This window comes from Danio rerio, chromosome 8 (assembly GCF_049306965.1).
Source record: "Danio rerio strain Tuebingen ecotype United States chromosome 8, GRCz12tu, whole genome shotgun sequence".
Lineage (NCBI taxonomy): Eukaryota > Metazoa > Chordata > Actinopteri > Cypriniformes > Danionidae > Danio > Danio rerio.
In genome coordinates, this window is record NC_133183.1 from 37136456 (window position 1) to 37162132 (window position 25677).

The 25677-nt window shown below is 37.2% G+C and overlaps 1 protein-coding gene and 2 long non-coding RNA genes across 8 annotated transcripts in view; 2 read left to right on the top strand and 1 right to left on the bottom strand.

Annotated features, from left to right (window-relative positions):
- The window catches only part of LOC137489318 (uncharacterized), a 57763-nt gene extending 37204 nt beyond the window's left edge, over window positions 1–20559 (bottom strand). For 2 of the 4 annotated variants that reach the window (XR_012384568.1, XR_012384569.1), the window contains exons 1-13: window positions 20445–20559; window positions 20007–20170; window positions 18731–18898; window positions 18387–18446; window positions 18025–18103; window positions 17635–17710; window positions 15160–15235; window positions 14765–14841; window positions 14388–14460; window positions 14017–14071; window positions 4352–4403; window positions 4065–4142; window positions 2610–2763 (exon numbers count right to left, since the gene is read on the bottom strand). This is a non-coding gene — a long non-coding RNA (uncharacterized lncRNA). Of the gene's footprint in view, window positions 1–2609; window positions 2764–4064; window positions 4143–4351; window positions 4404–14016; window positions 14072–14387; window positions 14461–14764; window positions 14842–15159; window positions 15236–17634; window positions 17711–18024; window positions 18104–18386; window positions 18447–18730; window positions 18899–20006; window positions 20175–20444 lie in introns of all 4 variants that reach the window. The other 2 variants (XR_012384570.1, XR_012384567.1) reach the window with 2 other exon arrangements.
- Window positions 15641–17713, top strand: LOC141375783 (uncharacterized). Its single transcript, XR_012384594.1, has 4 exons — window positions 15641–16023; window positions 16224–16311; window positions 16410–16539; window positions 16654–17713. It is a non-coding gene; the product is annotated as an uncharacterized lncRNA (long non-coding RNA).
- A 360-nt stretch (window positions 20560–20919) lies between the features above and the next one.
- LOC141375687 (E3 ubiquitin-protein ligase RBBP6-like) lies at window positions 20920–23331 on the top strand. Of its 3 annotated transcripts, XM_073910546.1 has the most exons (7): window positions 20947–21882; window positions 22076–22172; window positions 22276–22351; window positions 22498–22586; window positions 22663–22723; window positions 22826–22965; window positions 23061–23322. In XM_073910546.1, the coding sequence occupies exons 1-7, from the start codon at window positions 21723–21725 to the stop codon at window positions 23233–23235; spliced, it is 798 nt and encodes a 265-aa protein (XP_073766647.1). In that variant the 5' UTR covers window positions 20947–21722; the 3' UTR covers window positions 23236–23322. The 3 variants fall into 3 exon arrangements, with proteins under 3 accessions (XP_073766648.1, XP_073766647.1, XP_073766649.1); XM_073910547.1 differs by lacking the exon at window positions 22663–22723 and having other exon boundaries at window positions 20920–21882; window positions 23061–23331; XM_073910548.1 differs by lacking the exons at window positions 22663–22723; window positions 23061–23322 and having other exon boundaries at window positions 22826–23021.
- The last annotated feature ends 2346 nt before the right edge of the window (window positions 23332–25677 follow it).

Below are 25677 nucleotides of genomic sequence, written 5' to 3' on the forward strand. Positions count from 1 at the left end.
AGAGAACGATAAAATAACATTATTAACCGTTTAACTGTAAACATTTCTGTTCAGAACGATTAAAGTTGATCTTTTTTTTTCGGTTTTCGTTTCTGTTCCTGAAAAATGTCATTTGATTCTGTTTTTCGTTTCCGTTCCTTGAACCGGTTTGGAGCCCTGCATATAATACGTTTTTCTGCATGTTAAATAATGCTTTATTAACTCAACTTCATGCAGTTTTGAGATCTAATCTAAAGTGAGGAATATTGATGCTTTATAAATCCCTTATAAATGACAATTAAAGGCTCAGAATCATTCATTTATTCATTTATTTTCATTTTGGTTTTCTCTCTTTATTAATTCGGGGTCGCAACAGCGGATTGAACCACCAACTTATCCAGCATGTTTTTATGCAGCGGATGCCCTTCCAGCTGCAACCCATCCCTGGGACACATCCATACACATACACACTCATTTACTACGGACCATTTTAGGCTACCCAATTCACCTGTACCGCATGTAGGAGCACCTGGAGGAAACCCACACCAACACAGGGAGAACATGCAAACTTTACACAGAAATGCCAACTGACCCAGCCAGGGCTCGAACCAGCGACCTTCTTGCTGTGAGGTGACAGCACTACCTACTGTGTATCAAATAAACAATAAGTATTTGCAATCGTACCTAAACAAATACAATTACTGTAAATTTTAAACATTGCTGAATAACAGGAGTGTCGAAATACAACATCATTTGATAAAACAACAATATAATAATTTAACAATACATTACGTGTAAAGCAATTTTATATTTAGACAAGATTGCAATGATTTACTTTTCATTTGATACAGTTTCATTTGAGCATCTTGTAATAAGTAGAAATTAATAGTCATTTTTTCCCTGTATATAATGTAACTGAGCCTTATATTGTCATTTATAATGGATTTATAAAGCATGAATAGCCCTCGCTTTAGATTAGATCACAAAACTGCATGAAGTTGAGTTCATAAAGCATTTATTAACATACTAAACAACTTATTATATGCCTGAATAATAAGAATTATCAATGTTATTTTGAATAGTTTATTAATCATTTACTTGCACATTCTGAATTATCTAAAAAAAAAAAACACCTACTACTTTTAAATATCTGGTTTGTTAATGATGTATTTTTCATTACTAAATTAAGTATTGCATTATTTACCAAGTATGAAAACAATCATTAAGCACATTATAATTGTGCTTATAAGTCAATAATATTTGTAATTTATATTTATAAATATAATTTATAAACTGCTTACTAATGCCTATTAATGTAGCGTTAATGCTTAACAAACGTTCAACTAACTATTTGCTAATGTTTCATAAATAATTCATTGTGTGCAGTTATTATAGTGTTACCCAACATTTATATATCTTATTAATCAGGCATATAGTAATGGTTACTCTGTCTAATAATAAATGCTTTATAAACTCAACTTCATGCAGTTTTGTGAGCTAATCTAAAGTGAGGACTATTGATGCTTTATAAATCCCTTATAAATGAAAATTAAAATCTCAGCTATATTCTACACAGAAAAAAAGAAATAAATTAAAAGGGGGAGTGATTTATAGCTTTATATATATATATATATGGTGAAGCAGTGGCGCGGTAGGTAGTGCTGTCGCCTCACAGCAAGAAGGTCGCTGGGTCACTGGTTTGAACCTCGGCTCAGTTGGCATTTCTGTGAGAAGTTTGCATGTTCTCCCTGCATTCGTGTGGGTTTCCTCCGGGTGCAAAGGCACAGTCCAAAGACATGCTACAGGTGAATTGGGAAGGCTAAATTGTCCCTAGTGTATGAGTGTGACAGGCCCATATGACAGGCTGGCCGGAAGGTGTAAAAAAGTCGTTATCATATGGACAAGTCTAAAACTGAAGGACTTGTTCCAAAAAGAGCCGACCCCGCAATCATACGGGACTAAGGCCAAAAAAGATATATATATATATATATATTTTTTTTCCATTAATTTCAAGATACACAAATGAAACTATCTAATGAAAAATAAATCTTTGCAATCTTATCAAAATATAAAATTACTGTACAGTGCAAACATCACAGAAACACTGAAATGAATATTGTCATATTGTTAATTGTTGTTTTGAAATGATGTTGTATTTTTATTTTGCAATGTTTAAACTTTACAGAATTTTTTAAATAAGATTGCAAAGATTTATTGTTCATTAGATACTGAGCCTTAAATTGACATTTATAAGGGATTTATCAACTATAAACAGTCCTTAGGTCACAAAACTGCATGAAGTTGTGTTATTATAGCATTTACAAACACACATGGTTACAATTACTATATGCCTGAATATAACATGTATAAATGCTCATTTGAATAGTTTATTATTCATTTAATAACTCATTCTGAATTATCTTAAAAACCACCAACTACTCTTATATACAAATAGTTTGTAAATAATGCAATACATAATATAGTAATGAAAAATGAATCAGTAACAAAGCATGAAAATACAATTAAGTCAAGTCAAGAATACAGCGTTTGAAGCTGTATTTATAAACTGCTTCCTAAAGTCTATTAATGTAGAGTTAGTGCTAAACTAATGATGTATAGTGTATACTTACTATAAAAGTGTTATTCAGATTTTTTATCTAAAGAGCCGAGATTCAGTTTTTAATATAAAAATCCAAAGCTGATCTCTGGTTTTTAGAGCCAATGGTTCAGCTTTCACCACAGCATGTACTTCCTGTTTGCTCCAGGATCTTCTCTTTATGGGACCTATGGGTGGTTAAAATATAAAAAAGTGGTTTTAGTTGCATAAATGTTCAGTCATTTTTACAACATGTGCTGTTATGTTAGTTTAATATTGTGATAGAAAATGCTAGAAAAATATGTCTTGCCTATTATTAAAAATACTTAAGATGGAGATGGATTAAAAAATACTTCCTAATAACTTCAAATCTGGTTAATGGGGTTACACTTTATTCCATAGTCCAGTTTAGACATTCTTCTAACTATGCGTAACTCTGCAACTACGTTAATTATCTCACCGTAAAGTATTATGTATTAGAGTATTTCAATAAGACTAACGCTCATCTGATTATCAGTAGAGTATTAGCAGACTGTTAGCTCAAGTTTAGCTCAAAACACTACACTGTAACAGATATCTGTTCATTACCAGTTCCTGTATTTTGTGATTTACAAGTTTTTTTTTTTGTTTTTTTTTGTGGTGGTGAATTGCATTATGGGATGTTGATCTCTGCTCTGTGCACTTTTGATGTTGAAAATTCAACTCTACAGTTTAACAAAGTGACTTTTACTGACATTTTAGTAGTTTGAAATAATATAATGTATAAGAAATAATATATAGAGATAAATAAGTCTTTAGAATAACAGAAAATGTACCGGCAGTTTATTACAAGGTTTCTGTAGCATAATATACAACAACAACCCAAACAAAAAGTCACTTTTTTTTACTTTTTAAGATTAAAAGTTGTTGGAAGAAAGATCAAGATCCCATAATGCAATTCAAAAGCAGAAACAAACAGATTTCATAAAAACAAATTATGAAAAACTGCTAATTTAATTATTATTACTTATTTGTATTAATTTTAGAGTGTAGAGTATTAGCTGACAGTTAAGGTTACCTCAATAAAACCAACTCTCATTGGTCTCAGTAAATAGTACAGCAGACTGTTAGGTTACGCTCAAAATTAGTACAATATGACTAATTCTTATATAAATTTAGTAGAGCATTAGCAGTGTTGATTCTAACAGACAGTCTAATGGCTGTTAGTTGACAAGTAGTTGCAGTTACTTGTAGTTAGTAGTAGTAGTAGTAGTAAAGTAAATTATCAAAATAAAGTGTAACCAGATATGCAATTAGTATATTTTTCCAAAGTATTTAGCAATATTGTTTAACTAACATGAAATGAGACATCAAGTGCAACTGTACTGAAATCATCATAGAAGTAATGTGCTTCTGTCCTGTTTTACCCTACATGTTATGTAAATGAGCTTGTGCATTTGGACTTGTACAATAAAACAAGTCAGTCACAAATTAACTTTAATGATCATACCTCTCTTTTTTGTGAATGCTGGGTCTGCATCACTATCTTCACAGACACTGTACCATGGTGATGATACTTGAGGGGACTCTGAAAGTAAAAATCAAGTCTGAGAGTTGACTTCTCTGCATAAAGCTTACCAAAATATTTATTTGATTTTGTGTTGTTCTTTTTAATGGGTAAAAGCGTGTGATGGTAGCTTAAAAATAGTTTTCAAACATAGCACATACATATCATGATAAAAATAAACATTCTGAAAAAAGAAAAAATCTGATTAGAAAAATAAATAATATTTTTACCTTTTAGATTGGACTTCACCTCCTCCAAAATCACGATCCACTGTAACTTTCTCTGAATGTAAAAACCCACACAAAAATACATCATTTAAAACAATATGGTATATGTTTGCAAATACAAATGTGTATATAACATCCAGAAAATCTGGCACTGTATTACATGTTTGTGTGTAAACCCACGATTTGATCAAGATTCCCCCCTTTAAAATCTGCTGAGCGTCTGTTTTCAAGTCCCAGAAAAACTGAGTTGTGGGAACAGAGCAGTTCTCTTCTGCAGTCATACAGTCATAACACACACATACATATGAAGAGTTCGGTTGCAAAATGCGATAAACGGCATTTTTTGACATTTGGATTTTATTATTGGAAATCACTGTTCAGATGTACCTTAATCTATGTGTCAATTGCTGCCATTAATAACATTTAAGAATGCACATTTTAGGCCAAGTACAAAACGTATTTTTTTTCACAAAACGCAATATCCGTCAGACCAGTTTCTTTACAAAGTGCGATATAACAGTTAGAGAGCGTTCAGGATGCGGCGCGAGCTCAGCATCCCCTGGGAAGAGAGTCATCGCCGGTGAAGTGCTCAGAGTTTGCTCATTGATTTAGCGATAGAAGATGAAGTCTTCAACTTCACAAAAAATTATAAAAAGGCCACAAAAGTGGACCAGAATAAGATACTTCTGCGTCAACAATACACAAATGCAGCAGGGAACGAGTCTCCGCTGATGTCAAGAGAAGGCCTAGGAGCGCCTTTTTTCCTACTCCCCATCACAAGATACCTGTCTGCAAGTGTTCTTTATAAGTTTATTTTTTAAATAATTTCTTAAATGTAGCTGAGTAGCCTATCTGAAGATTTATTTATGTGGTTGCAGCTATTATTTAAAATTAATTCTTGTTGTTGTTGATTTATTACAAAGGAACTTAAAGGGCACATGTTGTTATGGAGAAAACGGTTTAGCTTTTTCACAACCAAATAAATAAGCTATAATTATTATTACAGTCAAATAATTCATTAAATATGACATAGCGAGGCAAGTTTGTGTCACGGACTCAGCTCCGCCCGCTCTAATCATACAGGTTTGGTTTTCTGCAGCGGTGTGGAAGGAGCCGCCCCCCACTCTTTCTGTACCAAGCTAAAGGTCATTTATCTAACTAACTTAATCTTACTTATCAAACAAAACATTGATTCACTAGCTTTTGGTAATGGTATTAATGTAGTATAATATAGCCTCAGGTGGATGTAGCGTTTTGCAAAAAAAAATAATAATAAAGTTACAGTATGTTATGTTGTGTACATTCTGGCCAAATCTAACTTAGAATCTTATTATTATTAATCAATCTTTGCATATATTATTCCATGTTTGACAATGTGGGTTGGATTAATATGTAGCATTTTGGCATGTTTTTTTTTACTTAATTATAGACATAAAATTAAATAAAAAATATCCTGGATTTGAAAATATTGTGTTCCTGGCCTTCACTGAGCTCAAGTTATAGTTTAATGTACAAAAATTGTGAATGAACTTGACAGTTGATGTCCTGAAAAATAATGTCAAAATTACCAACATTTTTTTAAATGGATATATCTCGTTCTGCAATGAAACTCTTTATATACAGTTGAAGTCAGAATTATTAGCCCCCCTGAATTATTAGACAGCTTGTTTATTATTTCCCCAATTTCTGTTTAACGGAGAGAAGATTTTTTTCAACACATTTCTAAACATAATAGTTTTAATAACTATTTCTAATAATCATTTCTAATAATGGACTTATTTTCTCTTTGCCATGACGACAGTAAATAATATTAGACTAGATATTCTTTAAGACACTTCTATACAGCTTAAAGTGAAATTTAAAGGCTTCACTAGGGTAATTAGGTTAACTAGACAGGTTAGGGTAATTAGTCAAGTTATTGTATAATGATGGTTTGTTCTGTAGATTATCGAGAAAAAATATAGCTTAAAGAGGCTAATAATTTTGTCCCTTAAACGGTGTCCAGAAGAAAAAAATATTACCAGACACACTGTGAAAATTTCCTTGCTCTGTTAAACATCGTTTAGGAAATATTTAAAAAAGAAGAGAAAAATTCCAAGGGGTCTAATAATTCTGACTTCAACTGTATATATATATATATATATATATATATATATATATGAAAGTTATAGGAGCCATATTACTTTTCATTTAATTATAATGTTTATTTGTATACTGATTGGTTTGGGTTTCACAGTGACGTTTTATGTTTTGGTCACTTGGGCATAACTGACACCTGCTCGAACATATAAAGCGCGTGCACAATCACACAGGTGGAGGAGAGAAGGAGAGTGGGGTAGCCGTATTTTTTGTTGACCGCAAACAGCAGCGCAAACCAAGCAACGCAAAACTGTATCACAACGGCACACGCAACAATCATCACACCAACGCAATAATCGGCGCCATACAAAACAGGTATTCAAAGACACAAATTGCTGTATTGTTTTTTCATGCTTCAAGTTTACATAAAGTTTTCCATATAACATCTTGGGCTCAGTGTCTCTGTCTAAAGCCACCAGCGCGTCACAAATATAAAGGACCCTCACTGCCTCTCGAGCGACTTATAGGAGGCATCAGGAAGTCGCAATATTTTGTCAACAAAAAACGGCATCTTATCAGGAAAATCATCGCTCGCAAAATCAGCGCACAGACGAATCAGGAAGACGCCAAGTAAGTGATGCGATTGCAAACCAAATGGGCCACGTCATGTGTTCGTTTACATAGGACAGATAAGTTTATCTGTGGATATATGTGTGGATGAGGAATCTGGTTGGCATTGGTGCATGTTAAAGTTGTTTGGAATGCAAATCGGATGCGCGAGGTCGCGCGACTTACTTTGGTGTCTGTAGGAAGTCTGCACTTTGCGGCTTGTTTGTGTGATGCCGTGATGTTGTTTGGAAGGAAAATGAACTGCTGTTGAATTGAATCGAATCGTTTGAGCGTGTTCAAACGTTGCATTGTGTTTGGATGTTGTGATTCACTGAACACTGAATCAAAAGAGTCACTATGAGTCAAACTGGTGGTACCCCGTGCTCGGTTGAAGAGATGGGAAAGAAAAGGGAAAGCAAACTCACTCAAAAGGCCTTGCTGAATAAAATTGAGAGATTGCAATGTGAACGTAAACGTGCTGTTGATAAAATCAAAGTGGTGCCTGTTGACAACATGCTGGTGTCAAGTGGTCTTACAGGGGCTGGAGATGAGGACTGCAAGCTACCCATAGTACCGGTTCAGGTAAAATCTAATAAAGGAAGCAAAATTATTAATACCTATGCATTTTTGGACCAAGGGAGCACTGCAGTGTTTTGTACAGAGAACTTGATGCACAAGCTTCACCTTACAGGAAGGAAGGGGCGTATTCTTCTACGAACCATGGGGCAGGAGAAGGTTGTGAGTAGCAACATTATATCTGGTTTGGAGGTTGCAGCTCTGGAAGGAGATCGTTTTCTTGAGCTGCCAAAAGTTTATACACAAGAGTCCATGCCAGTGCACCGAGGAAATATTCCAACTAAAAATTCCGAAATAGAACTCCTGATAGGAACCAATGTCCCTAAAGCACTGGAACCATTACAAGTGGTATGCAGTGTAAATGATGGACCATATGCCATTAGAACCATGTTGGGCTGGACTGTTAATGGACCACTGATGGGAGACAGTGGAGAAAGGGTTAACTGGAAACAGCCCCTGGTAATGGTTAATAGAGTGTCAGCTGTAAATCTGGATGAGATTTGGCACCAACAGTTTAAAACTGACTTCCCTGAAAACAGTCTCGATGATTATGCTGGTATGTCAAGAGAAGATCAAAAATTCCTAGAACTAGTGAGTAATTCAGTAAAACATGTGAATGGGCACTACCAAATTGCATTACCATTAAGGAGCATTGACGTCAGCATGCCAAAAAACAAGAACATTGTCGAACAGCGTTTGCATCATCTGAAAAGGAGGTTTCAGAAAGATTCATTATTTCATGCTGAATATAACAACTTTATGAATGATCTGCTTCTTAAAGATTATGCTGAGAAGGTGCCTGTAGAGGAACTAGACCGCAGTGCTGGAAAGGTATGGTATATACCACACCATGGAGTGTTTCATCCCACCAAGGGAAAGATGAGAGTTGTGTTTGACTGTGCAGCGAGTTATCAAGGAACATCGTTGAATGCTCAGCTCTTACAGGGCCCAGATCTTACGAGTTCTTTGATAGGAGTCATGACTCGTTTTAGAAAGGAACCAGTAGTAATCATGGCTGATGTTGAATCCATGTTTTACCAGGTACGGGTCTCTTCGGATTACTCAGACCTGCTTAGGTTTCTTTGGTGGCCTAATGGAGATGTGGAACAACAACCTGTTGAATACCGTATGAAGGTGCATTTGTTTGGGGCAGCATCATCACCTAGTTGTGCCAATTATGCCCTCAGAAGGTGTGCAGAGGATTATGGATGTCACTACAGTGAGAATGCAGTAGACAAATTATTGAACTCTTTTTATGTAGATGACTGCCTTGTGTCAGTTGTTACAGAGAAGGAAGCAGTGTCACTTTACCAGGAGCTGGTTTCTCTGTGTGCCAGGGGTGGGTTTTCCCTCACAAAATGGATAACCAACAGGCCTGGTGTATTGGAAGCTATCCCTGAAAGTCACAGAGCAAGAGGCATGGAAGGGTTAAACATGGAGTTGGATTCATTACCTGTGGAGAGAGTGCTGGGTTTGGAATGGTGCATAAAATCAGACTGTTTTAAGTTCAAGATTGTACTAAAGGATAGACCACTCACCAGAAGAGGAATTCTCTCTACTATCAGTTCAATTTATGACCCTCTGGGAATGCTAAGCCCTGTCATTTTAACAGCAAAGAAAATTCTGAGAGATTTGTGCAGGAGAGAAATTGGCTGGGATGACACTGTGCCGGAGTCCGTGTCAAAGGGTTGGCTGAAATGGCTGCAGCAGCTGCATTTGTTGGATGTGTTTAAGGTGGACCGATGTGTGAAACCATCATGCTTTGGAGATGTTGTTACAGCCCAGTTACACCATTTCAGTGATGCCAGTCAGGATGGGTATGGAACAGTGTCTTACCTGTTGCTGAAGAACCAGCATTCAGTAATGCACAGTGCTTTCATCATGGGGAAGGCAAGAGTGGCTCCGTTAAAATCCGTAACCATCCCTAGAATGGAGCTTATTGCTGCTACCATGGCCAGTCGCATGGACATTCTTTGGAGGAAAGAGATGCATATGGATCTTTTGGATTCTGTGTTTTGGACAGACAGTACATCTGTGCTCAAATACATCCGAAATGAAACCTCACGATTCAAAGTTTTCGTTTCTAATCGGGTCTCTCAAATCCTGAAAGTTTCCAGTCCTGAGCAGTGGAGGTATGTGGACACTGCAAGCAATCCAGCTGATATGGCATCTAGAGGTGTTAAGGTGGATGTGTTTATTCAAAACACTACATGGGTGTCAGGGCCTCACTTTCTTTTACATCCGGAGAGTGAGTGGCCTGTAAACAAGGACGTCAACTACCTTTCACCTGAAGACCCCGAGGTCAAAAATGTTGCTGCAACAAACGTTACACAACTCAAAGAAGATTCAGTCACTTACCTGATCAAGTATTTTTCTTCCTGGACACGCCTTAAGAAATCCGTAGCATGGTTCTTGAGGATCAAGGACTGGCTCATGTCTTGTTTAAAGGAAACAAGGCACTTTCATCAGACCGTTGTACAGTCTGACAACAATGCACAGCAGAGCTCCTCCGTGGCAGAGGAGATTGATTATTTTAAAAGGACAAGCAGTAAACTTACAGTGGAGGACTTGGACCGGGCTGAGCTTGCCATCATTAAATTCTGTCAGGGACAGAGATTTCCTGAAGAGCTAGCCAGTCTGGACAAAGGGCAACATATTAAAATATCCAGTCACCTCCATAAACTCTGTCCACAGCTGCAAGATGGAATCCTGAGAGTTGGTGGTCGTCTCTGTAGGTTGGCTATGCCTGTGGAAGTTAAACACCCTATAATATTAACAAAAGATCTTCACATTTCAGAACTCTTGCTGAGACATATCCATCAGGAAGTGGGGCATGGTGGACGGAACCATATGCTGTCCAAATTGAGGGAGAAGTACTGGATAACTGGTGTCAGTGTAGCCATAAGGAAAGTACTGTCCAAATGCATCGTCTGTCGCCGTCTAAATGCTCTGCCAGTTTACCAGCAAATGGCAGACTTGCCACACGAAAGAATAGTCCCAGATGAACCACCATTTACTCGAGTGGGAGTGGACTATTTTGGACCTTTTGAGGTTAAGAGCCGAAGGAGCATGGTAAAGCGGTATGGGGTTATATTTACCTGTCTTGCCATCAGAGCTGTACACCTTGAGGTTGCTCCATCTCTGGATACGGACTCATTCATTAATGCACTCAGGCGTTTCATTTCCAGAAGGGGACAGGTGCGAGAGATCCGTTCAGATAACGGAACTAATTTTGTAGGTGCAGAACGTGAGTTGAAAGCTGCTATTAAACAGTGGAACCAGGGGCAGATCAATGATCTTTTGCTGCAGAAGGGAATCAGATGGAGTTTTAACCCACCGGCTGGCTCTCATCATGGAGGATCATGGGAGAGGTTAATAAGATCAGTGCGTAAAGTCCTTAAATCAATGTTTAAGGTGCAAAACCTGGATGAAGAAGGTCTTCACACAGTGCTCTGTGAGATTGAAGCCATCATCAACAGCCGTCCAATCACCAAGGCTTCCATGGATCCAAATGACCTGGAAGCACTAACTCCAAACCACTTGTTGCAGTTAAAGACTTCACCATCATTACCCCCAGGGTTGTTCCAACCGACAGACATGTATGCACTTAGGAGGTGGAAACAGGTACAATACATGTCCGATCTATTCTGGAAGAGATGGGTTAAGGAATACTTACCTCAGCTACAGGAGCGTCAGAGATGGATTGGAGTTAAGAGGAACCTCGTTGTGGGAGATCTTGTGATCATTATGGACAGCACAGCTCCTAGAAATTCTTGGCCAACAGGTCGAGTGATCCAAACCTTCCCAGACCGAGGAGGATTTGTCCGTCAAGTACGGATTAAAACAAAAACCAGCTGTTTGGAAAGACCTATTACCAAGGTCTGCTTGCTGCAGGAGGCTGAGTTTGATTAAATATGAACTACAGTTAAATTCTTTTCTTTTTTTTGATAATTCGAACCAACTCGCTCCTTAAGATCTCAAAATTCAGGGCTTCTGGAAGTACCTAGAATAGCAAAATCAAGTAAAGGAGGTCGAGCCTTCTCTTTCATGGCTCCTACACTCTGGAATAGCCTTCCTGGTAATGTCCGAGGCTCAGACACACTATCCCAGTTCAAAACTAGATTAAAGACCTATCTGTTTAGTAAAGCATACACTCAGTGCATCACCTAGCGGGTTCCACACTGGCTTCTACATCTTGCTTATATACACTATGAACAGCAGCTACGCTAATTATTCTCTTTTCTCTATTTTCACCTGGGGATACTCATCCCGAGGTCCTCAGATTAGGCGGAGTCACTGATTGGATCCAAGACCAGCGACGTGATGATCCCAAGGATTCCATATCCGGGACCAGGCCATATCCTGAGCTGCTGCTGCGCTGATGGTCGTGGGGAGTGGAGAACATGAGTCTGATTCCAGCGACGCTCCAGGGACAGACGAGTCTTCATTGAGGCCATCTTCCAGCATAAACCACGGCGAATGAAGTTCTGCACAAGACATTTGGCCAGCGGAGAAATTAAAATGGTCGTGCCCAACTGAGTCTGGTTCTCTCAAGGTTTTTTTTCTTCACTCCCATCAGGTGAAGTTTTTTTTCCCTCTCCGCTGTCGCCACTGCCTCGCATGGTTCAGGATTGGTAGAGCTACGCATCGATGAATTTGCTCTTCGGTGTTTGAACTCTCAGTAATGATTAAATCACACTGAACTGAGCTAAACTGAACTGAACTGAACTTAAACACTAAAACCTGAACCACACTGTTCCAGTTACTATGACCATTTATGTGAAGCTGCTTTGACACAATCTACATTGTAAAAGCGCTATACAAATAAAGCTGAATTGAATTTAATTGAATTGAATAATTCCTTTTGTGGATTTTTTTTTTTTGTTTTTTTTTTTGTGGATTTTGCCATTAGGACACAAAGAAGAAAAGTATGGACATTTTACTGTTGGACTTTACAGTTGAACTTTTGTGTGTTTGATTTATGTCTCCTATCTGTAATTTTGGATAATTATTATGTGGTGATCTAATAATTAGGGGCTGGTGTATAGGAGCCATATTACTTTTCATTTAATTATAATGTTTATTTGTATACTGATTGGTTTGGGTTTCACAGTGACGTTTTATGTTTTGGTCACGTGGGCATAACTGACACCTGCTCGAACATATAAAGCGCGTGCACAATCACACAGGTGGTTTTTTGTTGACCGCAAACAGCAGCGCAAACAGCAGCGCAAACCATGCAACGCAAAACTGTATCACAACGGCACACGCAACAATCATCACACCAACGCAATAATCGGCACCATACAAAACAGGTATTCAAAGACACAAATTGCTGTATTGTTTTTTTCATGCTTCAAGTTACATAAAGTTTTCCATATAACATCTTGGGCTCAGTGTCTCTGTCTAAAGCCACCAGCGCGTCACAAATATAAAGGACCCTCACTGCCTCTCGAGCGACTTATAGGAGGCATCAGGAAGTCGCAATAAAAGTATATACAGTTGAAGTCAGCCCACCTTTTTAAAACTTTTTTACAAATATTTCCCAAATGATGTGTAACAGAGCAGGGAATTTTTTCATAGTATGTCTGATAATATTTTTTTCTTCTGGAGAAAGTCTTATTTGTTTTATTTCAGCTAGAATAAAAGCAGTTTTAATTTTTTATGAACCATTTTAAGGTCAATATTATTATCCCTCCAATAACTTGCCTAGTTACCCTAATTAACTTAGTGAAGCCTTTAAATGTCACTAAGCTGTATAGAAGTGTCTTGAAAAATATCTAGTCAAATAATTTTTACTGTCATCATGGCAAAGAGAAAATAAATCAGTTATTAGAGATGAGTTATTAACACTGTTATGATTAGAAATGTGTTTAAAAAATCTGCTTTCCATTAAACAGAAATTTAGTACAAGAAATAAACAAGGGGGCTAATAATTCTGACTTCAACTGTATATAATTAAAAATATATATTTTATATATAATTTTATAAATATTTTATAAAAAAATATTTTATATATTTTTATATATAATTTATAATTTTTATTTTGAAAAATATAATTTAGACAGTAGTACTCAAGGGTCCAGGGGTCTGTTCTTCGGACCTCGCTTAAATAATCTAAGAATATATTACAGATCCTGGATCTTTTAATCTTGATAACTCATCTTAGGCTAATTTGGTTCTTTAAAAAAGTTTGCGAATCAGATTAAACTGATCTGAGAGGTGTTGTGACTGTGTGTTGTGACAGATCTATCGATCCTCAAAATCATTATCAGCAATACAACGATTGGCTGACGGCACAGCAGCTTGATGACATCTGATTAATGCACAGTTATCAAAATTACATGAAATCCGTAGTAAACGGTTCGTTGAATCTGATATGCAATAACAGAGTTGTGAGTTACGTGCTGGAGCAGAGCAGTTCTCTTCCTCTGTCATATGGTCATCCTTCAATAAAAGCTGAATATAAAAAATATATATTAGTTAGACAGCAGTACTCAAGGGTCGCGGTCCCCACTATGTCAGACCTTACTGTGTGTGTATTGAGGACTAAGTGTGTTTCACAGCTTCTCTAACATGCCTCTGGTCCCCACAATGTCAGTGCATATGTTCACCAATTAGGACCCACACTCTGTTTCATTTCTATATTTTGATTAAGTTAAATAGTTACAATTAAATACACCACTACTACAACAACAACTACTATCACTACTACAACTAATAATAATAATAATAATATTAAAAATAATTGTTATTATTATTATTATAAACACACCTCAGAGTTGTGGTTCTCCTACTGGAGCAGAGCAGTTCTCTTCCTCTGTCATATGGTCATCCTTCAATAAAAGCTGAAAAAAAAAAATAAAATATATATATTTTAGTTAGACAGTAGTACTCAAGGGTCCCGGTCCCCACTACGTCAGACATTACTGTGTGTATTCAGGACTAAGTGTGTTTCACAGCTTCTCTAACATGCCTCTGGTCCCCACAATGTTACACTAGTGCATATGTTCATACATTAGGACACACACTCTGTTTCATTTCTATATTTTGATTAAGTTAAATAATTACAATTAAATGCACTACTACTACAACAACTAGTAATAATAATAATAATAATAACAACAACAACAACAATATTAATAAACACACCTCATCAGAGGGTTGTGGGTCTCGTACTGGAGCAGAGCTGTTCTCTCCTTCTGTCATACGTTCATACTTCAGCAAACCTGAATATAAAAATATATATATATTAGTTAGACAGCAGTACTCAAGGGTTCCGGTCCCCACTATGTCAGACCGTACTGTGTGTGTATTCAGGACTAAGTGTGTTTCACAGCTTCTCTAACATGCCTCTGGTCCCCACAATGTTACACTAGTGCATACGTTCACCAATTAGGACACACACTCTGTTTCATTTCTATATTTTGATTAAGTTAAATAATTACAATTAAATGCACTACTACTACAACAACAACTACTGCTACTACTACTACTACTACTACTATTACTAATAATAATAACAACAACAACCATAATAAACACACCTCATCAGAGTTGTGAGTCTCGTACTGGAGCAGAGCAGTTCTCTTCCTCTGTCATATGGTCATCCTTCAATATAAGCTGAATATAAAAAAATTTATATTAGTTAGACAGCAGTACTCAAGGGTTCCGGTCCCCACTATGTCAGACCGTACTGTGTGTGTATTCAGGACTAAGTGTGTTTCACAGCTTCTCTAACATGCCTCTGGTCCCCACAATGTTACACTAGTGCATATGTTCACCAATTAGGACACACACTCTATTTCATTTCTAGATTTTGATTAAGAAAATAATTACAATTAAATGCACTACTACTACAACAACAACTACTACAACTACTACTACTACTACTACTACACAGCAAATTTTTTGGAGTTGAAAAATTAGGAGTTAGGCAAAAAAGTGTGAGAGTAAATTTTTTTGAGTTTATTTTTAAACTTTAACACGATTTTGTGTTATGGGATACCCCTTGCTGTGTTGTATTTTGGAGTTCATTCTCTGGTGTTCAGAAACGTGCTTTAACTCCTTACTGGAGTTAAATTTTTAGAAAGTTTAGAAAGTTTTAGAAAGCTTTTTCTAAATGTTGGATGTTTTGTAGCAGAAGTGTGTTTTGCTGTAGCTGTTTCATTTTGTACTGTGAGGCTAGTGACTGCATGTGGCTAACTTAGCATAGCATGTTAGCTTTTCCAATGTGGCAGTTTTTTTTTAAAAAATGTTGTGGATTTGAACAAGCTAACACTAGCTAATAATCTTTTCTTCCCCTGTGTTTCTAAAAATATGTGTTCTGCTGTCAAAAAGGTGGTAGGCCTACTTGATCAGATGGAGAAACCTGCTGTTCACATTTCAAATAGGCTAACTTACACAACGAGGTAATGTCAATATCTTTTATCCAGCAATAGAGCTTTATGTCTGTAAGATTTAATATGTGTAATATTGCTCATGAAATGTTTTGGATTGTATCATGATTTAGTCGTGACCGTGAGAGTATGCTGTTTTCAGCTATATTTACATTACATTTTCAATCACACTAACATAAGTTGTTAAATAACATTTATCTTTTTTATTTCAGGCCACGATGCTGATAAAAGTGCAATTTGGAGGCAAGAAAAAATATATTAAACTGGAAGAAGATTGTTTCTTGGATTTTTTCAGTGCGGGTGAGTTTTAGTGTAACAGAGTTTTTTTTTTTAATTATAATAATAATAAGTCATTTTGAAATTTATTTGATAAATTATACATTGTTGTTATGTTGTAGTCCAGCACAAGTTTGTGATACCAGAGGATACAGCATCGAAAGTCACAGATGACCATGGCATAGAGGTGGATGAGGATGTATTTCAAGAACTTGCAACAACCAAAGAAACATGTCATCCACACTAATGATGGTAGGTTATTTAAGAACATTTTTATAAATTTTGAAAGTTGGTCTCATGACTCAAAGTGAAAGTGTGCATTTCAGAACCATTTACTGACACGTGTTGTTGTTGTTTTTTCATCAGATTTGACTGTCCTGCAGCAAGGGGCTGTTAAAGTGCCCTCCTCCCCAAGTATGACAGATACATTGTCTGTGTCAAGCAGTTTGAGCAGCAGTGATTCTGGATCTCAAATTATTCAACCTTTAATGGGCAGTGTCCAAAAAAATCAAAGTTTTTTTTAAACTTCCATATACATAGAAATTATACCGTAAACATTACAAAATAACGTTACATAATGAATGCATTTTAAAGTAAAACATAGTATAAACACAGTTATTAGATTTAGTTTTTTTTTGTTAAAAAAATGTTAATTTTGGTTATCTTTCTAAATACTTTTTTTTCTTCGTTTCAGAAAATCGAGCAAATTCTAACATCAAAGCCAGCAGAGTTGACTGTGATTGAGGAGTATGACAAGATATTTTTTTACTGCTTTTGATTCCTGTGAAGTTAATTTTATATAATGTAATGTGTTGATTGTCTCATGCAATTTTACTAAGTCATTGGTTTTAGTTGGCACTAGCTGCTAACATATATTAATTGTAAATGTTTTGCTGTTAAATTTAATGCTGTGATGACAATTAATTTCAAAGTGTGTACATCGATGGAAATTCTAAATCTAATGTGTGGATTTGCATGAATAAAAGCAGTAAGTAAAGAGTATTGCATCAGTTCAGTCATTTTCGTATATATATATATTTGTTTGAAGTACACTTTAACTCTAAAAAGTGTTACATTTTAACATTGGTAAGGAGTTTATATTATACCCAAATGTAAAAGTACTCTCTGTAGGAATACAATTTTAACTCCAGAAAGTGTTATAATCTAACTCCAAAAAATGTGTTAAAATTCAACTCCAAAAGCAGAGTGATTTTAACTCTGAATGGGAGTACATTTGATGGTCACGCATGTACACTCAGATTGAGTTGATTTTGAATCCCAGGGAGTTTATTCCAAAGACCAGAATTTGCTGTGTACTAATAATAATAACAACAACATTAAACACACCTCATCAGAGTTGTGGGTCACGTACTGGAGCAGAGCAGTTCTCTTCCTCTGTCATATGGTCATCCTTCAATATAAGCTGAAAATAAAAAAAATTATGTTAGTTAGACAGCAGTACTCAAGGGTTCCGGTCCCCACAATGTCAGACCGTACTGAGTGTGTATTCAGGACTAAGTGTGTTTCACAGTTTCTCTAACATGCCTCTGGTCCCCACAATGTTACACTAGTGCATACGTTCACCAATTAGGACACACACTCTGTTTCATTTCTAGATTTTGATTAAGTTAAATAATTATAATTAAATGCACTACTACTACAACAACAACAACAACTACTACTACTACTACTAATAATAATAATAATTATTATTATTATTATTAAATTTAAACACACCTCATCAGAGGGTTGTGGGTCTCCTACTGGAGCAGAGCAGTTCTCTTCTTCTCGTCATATGATCATACTTCAATGAAAGCTGAATATAAAAAACACAAAATAATAATTAGACAGTAGTACTCGGCTCCTGGTCCCCACTATGTCAGACCGTACTGTGTGTGTATTGAGGACTAAGTGTGTTTCACAGCTTCTCTAACATGCCTCTGGTCCCCACAATGTTACACTATTGCATATGTTCATAAATTAGGACACACACTAAGTTAAATAATTACAATTAAATGCACTACTACAGCAACAACATCTACTACTACTACTACTACTACTACTACTACTAATAATAATAATAATACTAATAAACATACCTCATCAGAGTTGTCGGAGCAGTTTTCTTCTGCAGTCATATGGGCATCCTTCAATGAAAGCTATTTAAAAACAGCTTTGTTATATAAGTCATGTCATGACTATAAAGCTTTCATGACAGTCTTATGAACCCCCCTTTAAAGTAAAGCATTACCCAATTAATTAAACTTTTTTACCCATTAAGACACGAAGAAGATATTAAGAGATTGATTTCATTATCTCTTATGGATGATGCAAACTCTTTATTTTTGAACAGATTTACCCTTAATCTATATTAACATTAAAAAACTCTTAGCTTTGCTGAATGTATTAAGGATTAATGTATTAAGTAATCAAAATGTCAAACCTTTCTCCAAGGCCAATCACATGCGCCATAGTCAAATGTTATTTCCTCTCCAAAGAAAATATCCCTGATTGCAAAAAGGCACAAATGAGGTTTTCTCTGAACAACGATCTTATTGACAGTGCAGTTAGGGTGCAGATCGTCCTCATGATCGGCATCAATGCTGCAAAACTAAGAGAAAAGAGCAAGCAACATTTTAATTATGCCCTCTCATAGCAATAAAAAGCTAAACTATGGCATGAATACAAACACAATGAATATAATATATACATGTACATTTGAATGGGGAAAACACTTAACCACCTGTTCTTGTTTTACCATATAAAGTCAAACATAAAGACAGTATTTTTATTATATCTCATATATGTTTTGCTTCCACAAGGTCTATCATTTGTACTCAACCACAAAACTTCCTTTGATAAATGTGGACAACGCAAACTCTGACCTAAAAGATTTAATGAAATGTGTAGGGTTCAAAAACTACAAAAACCTCACATTAGCATCCTCTCTGTGTGTGAATTATAAATACAGTAAACCTTTTGAAGTGGATCAGAACCTTTCCTCAATGTTGTTCTAATACTATTGAACACCTGTTCTTCTTTCTTAGGACAGTTTTAAAGAACTTTTTTTCCACTTCAATTGTTTACAGGTCACACTTTACAATCAGGTTTTATTAGTTAATGTACTTACTAACATGACCTAGTAATGAACAATGCATGTACAGCATTTATTAATCAGTTTAACATTTACTAATTACTAATGCATTATTCAAATCTAAATTCATGCTTGTACCAGTAATAATGCATTGCAATAATTAATGCATTGTGCGTGTTCAACTAGTAATGAACAACTTTATTTTCATTTACTAAAGTTAACAAACATGAACAAACACTGTAATAAAGTATTATTTATTGTTCATGTTAGTAAATGCATTAACCAGCATTAACTAATTTAACCTTATTGTAAAAGGCTACCAGTTGACAGCAAATAAATAAATAAAACACACACAGTGAACATTTATGTACTTTTATATATGTTTTACACTAAGTTATATATTTATAATTATTTATCTAAAATAAAACGTTTCTACACGTCATAGAACAATAAATTAAGTACATTTCTAGGACCAGATAGCCCCACATTTTAATTATAACCTCTAACGTTATATTACTACATTAACGTATAAATAGTATATAATAGTGTTATTTCAGGATTAACGTTAAATGTTTAAACCAATTAACCATTTAAAAAGTACGATACAAGAACTATGAAAACATACCTTAGTAACCTTCTATATATTCGGTTTCCAGTGAATGGGTCTTGTCAGTGGAGCTGGTGATGTGTTTCTCCGCATCTTTTAATGGTTTTATCCTCCGTCGATCCATTTAGCCGCCCGGTGATTGGTGACTGTCTGACCGCGGCTCATGCACTCCACCCCGGCCTCTGACTCACGTAGCACCGGGCAGTTAGCACGTTAGCACATTAGCGCGAGTAACTTTTACTCGTGTAAACAAGTTAAATTACATACCGAACTGTAGTTTGTGTCTTATCAGTGTTATATTAATACGTAATTTGAAACAACATCGATTAAAACACCCAGGAAATTAGTTAAAACATTTAATTAACTATACCTGATAACTGTCAAAATATGCAACATAAGTATTTGTCATATAACCTATTTTATTACATTATGATGGTGAAAAACATTCTAACTTACCCAAAAATTCGAATAATTTGATGATAGATCTTAATTAAGTTGATTAAAGTCGGATTCATTTATGAGATTGCGCATGTGCAGTAGGCGTCAAGTGTGTGTCAGGGTGCAGTACCGCCATCCGACTACAGGACCGCTATAGAGCAGTGCGCCGACACACACTTACACACTCAATTCAGGTAAATGGTCAAGGTGGGGATCAGTGAAAAAAACTGCACTAGGCATATCAGCAACGCCCCCTGAGTCTTTTAAAGGCAAAACATAGTGTGTTTTTGGTCCCCACTTTGTGAGTGTGCTATCATGCTGAGGTCCCCACCATGTAATAAAAACAAACAAACAAACACACACACACACACACACACACACACACACACACACACACACACACACACACACACACACACATATATATATATATATATATATATATATATATATATATATATATATATATATATATATATATATATATATATATATATATATCCATGGGCCACTGTAAAGTAATATGGTTCTGTCATAACGTTTTGAATGAAAATCTGCATTTGGATAAGACACCTTTAGTATAGTTTTGATTTTAAGGCATAATAAAGATCAAATGCAAGTACGAGTGGATTTACATTGAAAATTTCAAACGCATCAAGAAAACCATGTGCTAAGGAAATTTCAAACCATTTGGAACGCACAGAGACGAGCTTTTGTGCAAAAATGAACTTAAAGGTGCCTTTAAAAAAGTGTCAAAGTACTTTTGAAAACAAAAAAGCAAACCCCCAATAGGTGGCAGCAAGAGGCCGCTTTATTTGAGTAAAGCATTGAACGATTCATTCAGCCAAAGAAGCCAATAGGATGAACGGACAGTTGAATCAATCCCTGAATCATCGACTCACCCGAGTCTTCTTGGCGAAGGCCTGAATCGTTCGTGCAGGGAAACGTCGCTGTGTATTATTCAGAGATGGCCAACTGTTCTGCTGTTTATTTTATTATACTTATCGCAATGATTTTACTACTACTATCAATAAAATTAATATTAATAATGATAATATTGCCGGAAGTTGTACAGCGCATGCGTCACGTGTTCATCATCAGCATCCATGACAACCGTCCTGTGGGTGTTGTTTGAATCTCGCTGTGTCGATTGGCATCTGATCTCTGCGTCCTCCGTGACAATTTTTCCAGATTATCGATATTATTGATCGTTGGATACGTCGATTGATCGCCTGCTGTTCCCATCACTCAGGTTTGACCCTTTTTATTACGCTGTGCTTTGTGTTTGTGTTCAGTATGTCTTGTGTTCACTACAGGTTCCAGAGTCGACTCACCTACGACTCGCTCCAGTTTGAAGGCCTCAACATCAGCGCGGGGGAGCTGAAGCGGCAGATCATGAGGAGCAAGAGGCTGAAGTTCTGCCAGCTGAAGATCAGCAACGCCCAGACTGATGAAGGTGAGTTGAGGAAAAGACACTTCAACTGTTCTACGCTAACATTAGATGCGTTACATCAGACACTTCTGGAAGCTGTAAGGTGGTGCTGATGCTGACATGTAGGGATGTTTTGACTGTTTTAAAAGGCTAATGGCTCTCAAAGTATACCGTGCTCCATAATTATGTGCTGATTCTGATTTTATTTTGCTGTCAGAATACACAGATGATGCTCTCATCCCTAAAAACACGTCGGTCATCATCAGACGGATCCCTGCGGCGGGACTGAAGTCCTCAAACAGAAGATTTGTTGGGTGAGTGCTGTGAAATGAGCACACGCGTCCTCTGTTAGATGTTATATGAAGACTCCTGGTCTGTCCCTGGTGTTTTAGTCACACAAGCTCCTTTGTTTTGCAGACATCAAGCTGGACGCTGGCGTGAACCTTCACCTAGAGCTGATCCTTCACTCCTCTCACTGGAGCAGTTGTTGAAGGTATTGAACAAATGAATAGCACAATAGCAAAACGCAATGTAAAGCACACAATATACGCACACGCACTCAGCTTCTTAGGGAGATTTGAGATTGTTTGAAGGGTTGAGGGTGAAAAAGATTCAAATGTGCAAATGCCTGTGAAACAGACTGAGAATCTGGCTGAGGCAAAGGCGTCAGAGGAGGACAAGCTGAAAGCGGTGATGTACCAGTCCAGCCTGTGCTACTACTCCAGCAGGTGAGCGTTCAGACACTGACAGGTTTGCTTTGTGAGAGATGTCTGAGCTGATTCTCATGGTTCTGATGTTCACTAGTGAGGCCATGAGGCTGCTTGGGATCCCGGGACACCACATTAGGCACTGCCCCACTAATGTGGTAACTGGGTTTTCCAAGCTCACGGTTGCTGTGAACTTGAGCTCTTGTCCTCATCAGTCAGATTGTTTGCTCAGAGTTTGACTGTCACTCCTCAATTCACAGGGCAGCCGCTCCGCGCCGCACAAGCGCATCCGGAAGAGCACAGGGATTCCCCGCAGCTTCCTGTTGGAGGTGGACGACCCAGACCGAAAGGGAGTCATGATAGACGGCAGCGGCAGATACGTCATTCCCATCATAGACGCGTGAGTAAACTGTACTTGGCATAGCCGCATGTTCTAGTGTTTGTCCAAATCTCACATGATGTCTGCTTGTGTGTGTTTGCGCTCGATCTGTTCAGTGAGGCCTATGCTGCTGAGAAGAGAAAGAGGCCGTCCTTCTCCTGCCAGACCGAGCCTTTGCCCTCCTCGTCCTCAGCAGGTGCGGCATCTTCGGTCCGGGACGCCGGAGGGAAACGGTCCCGCTCCCCATCTTCACCAGAGACGCGCGGCGACCAGAAGAGACCACGTCGCTGAGAGACCTTCATCCAAGAGACCTGGAGCCGACGTGTAAATATTGTACATAGTTTATTAATAAAAGATAATAAAGATTATAGCCGCATGAACTGTGTGGACTGGTTAACCTTCACTCCAGCAGTGCAACACACACACACACACACACACACACACGAATGAATTCATAAACACAATATCATGAAGTTTTGCTTTAATTTAGGAAAAGAGAAACTCTTCTGGGCTAAAATCTGATGGGTTTTTTTCAGCGTTCTTACTTCAGTCTTTAATGTCAGGTGATCCTTCAAATGTCAGTGTAAAGTGTTGAGTACACTATTAGTGCTCAGTCGTGTTTTTCATAGTTACCAGTGCCGATGGAGTTTTTTAAAGCGTCATATTCTGCTGGAAACGTTTCATTTGAATGGTAATGTCCCATAAGCGGAGGTCTTGTGAGTAACTTCACAAGTCGGTCAAAGTCTACACCGGTGACAAGCTCATCTACTCCCAGAACCTGCTACTCTCTACCTACACGTTGTCAGCTGATGTTTCAAAACCTCAACACTCGCATACAGAACAGCCTCAGCGTCTGCACCTCTTATCGGCACTAGCTGCAAGTCTACACCCCCTCTGTCCAGAAGTGAGCACAGCCTCTTGGTACCATCCCAGCAAGCATTTTTTTGGGGTGTTTAAAGGTGCCAACTGACCATCAAAAGTAAAAATGACTCATTTTATCTCATCCCAACAGGGAAACCACCAACAATAAAGAATGAGTTACTATCTGGTGTCATGGCTTTGCAATTAAAACAAGTTTAGTTATAATGGAGGTCATTGGGGGCAAAAACAGCCACTTGAACAATATGAACAATACATAAGGGTTAAAAGTCTAATAGACGGCTTGGTTAAAACCAGGCTAAATCTAGGCTGTCAGTGAGTGTGCACCCCTAACCCCGCCTCTCACAGTGACCTCACTAGCTCCGCTGAGTGCTTTGTGTCTCAGATTGCATGCAAGTCTGCAGCCAGATACTGCTGGAAGCTAGTCATCAAATACACAGGAACGAATGACTACACGTGTCAATCTGTCTATTAAACTATCTAATCTGTCTAGTCAGTCTTTTATTATCTTTTATATGCAAAAATATTCATTCATAAAAACATATGTATATATGAACACTGGGTCAAATAGGGTCCGTGCATTTTAAATCTAATAACAAAAATAACCCAATGTTGGTTTTGTCCATATTTAAATGAACGTGTGTAAACGCACGCTTTGATCAAACCTTTTATTCCCCTTGATGATATTGTGCTTTTTTTTCCCCTCAATGCCCTCCAAAGTTTCAATGTTTGGCCGTGTCTGCCATATCTGTTTTGTTTAAAAAAAAAAAGGAAAAAAAAGAATGCATCGGTTCCTGCATGTAGAATTCAGAAATCTCATGGCATTGAAAGAAAACTGGCAGCAGTTGAGTGCCGAGGTCAAAGGTCAGATGAACAGGCATCACACCTGATAAACACCTGGGGCAACTGTACAGTAAAAAAAAACAAAAAAAACAAAAAGATTAAGAAATATTGCTTTAATTTGAGAGAGACAAAAAAACTCTTCCGTGTTAAAATTTGATGTTCCTCCAGCGTTCTTACGTCAGTCTTTAATGTCAGGTGATCCTTCAAATGTCAGTGTAAATTGTTGAGTGTACCATTAGTGCTCAGTCGTGTTTTTCATAGTTACCAGTGCCGATGGAGTTTTTTTTTTTAGAGCGTCATATTCTGCTGGAAAAGTTTCATTTTAATGGTAATATGCCATGAGCGGAGGTGTATGAGTAACTTCACAAGTTGACCATAGTCTAGACCGATGACATGCTCATCTACTCCCAGAACCTGGCAGAACGAAATGTTGCAGCTCGTCCGGTCTTCAATGATGAGCCCAAAAGAGGCCACTTCACAGAGCCGGCCCAAGGCTTAAGAGAACTGAGAGGCAGGACAAGATGGCGAGCTGGACTTGGTTAACTTTAGATTTTACACAAATCTCATTGTTTTGTTTTTCCACCTAAAATAGTAATTAAAACATCCAAGATGTGTTTTGCCTCATCAAAATGTGGAATTTGATCAGCAAACTACTCATTCTAAGACAACTATGCCTTGGGCTAAATGACTTGGCTTCAAGTACGATGCCACACGATTCAGAAATGAAGGTACAGACTGCACAAACAGATAAACGACATGATGCACCTCATTTCACCACAACTAAAGGCAGCGACAAAAAAAAAGTCAAGCTCTCACGATGATGACATTTCTCATGCAACCCTTTAGCAAGCCTACATAGTATTTATGCCTATAAGTCACTGCATGGGTAAATAAGAAACAAGCAACACACACACACACACACACACACACACATATATGGGTCAATGACGTGACGCTCATTTTTTTGTGTCCATGTCTTTTAAATAAATTCAAGTAGGTTACAGTTTCAAA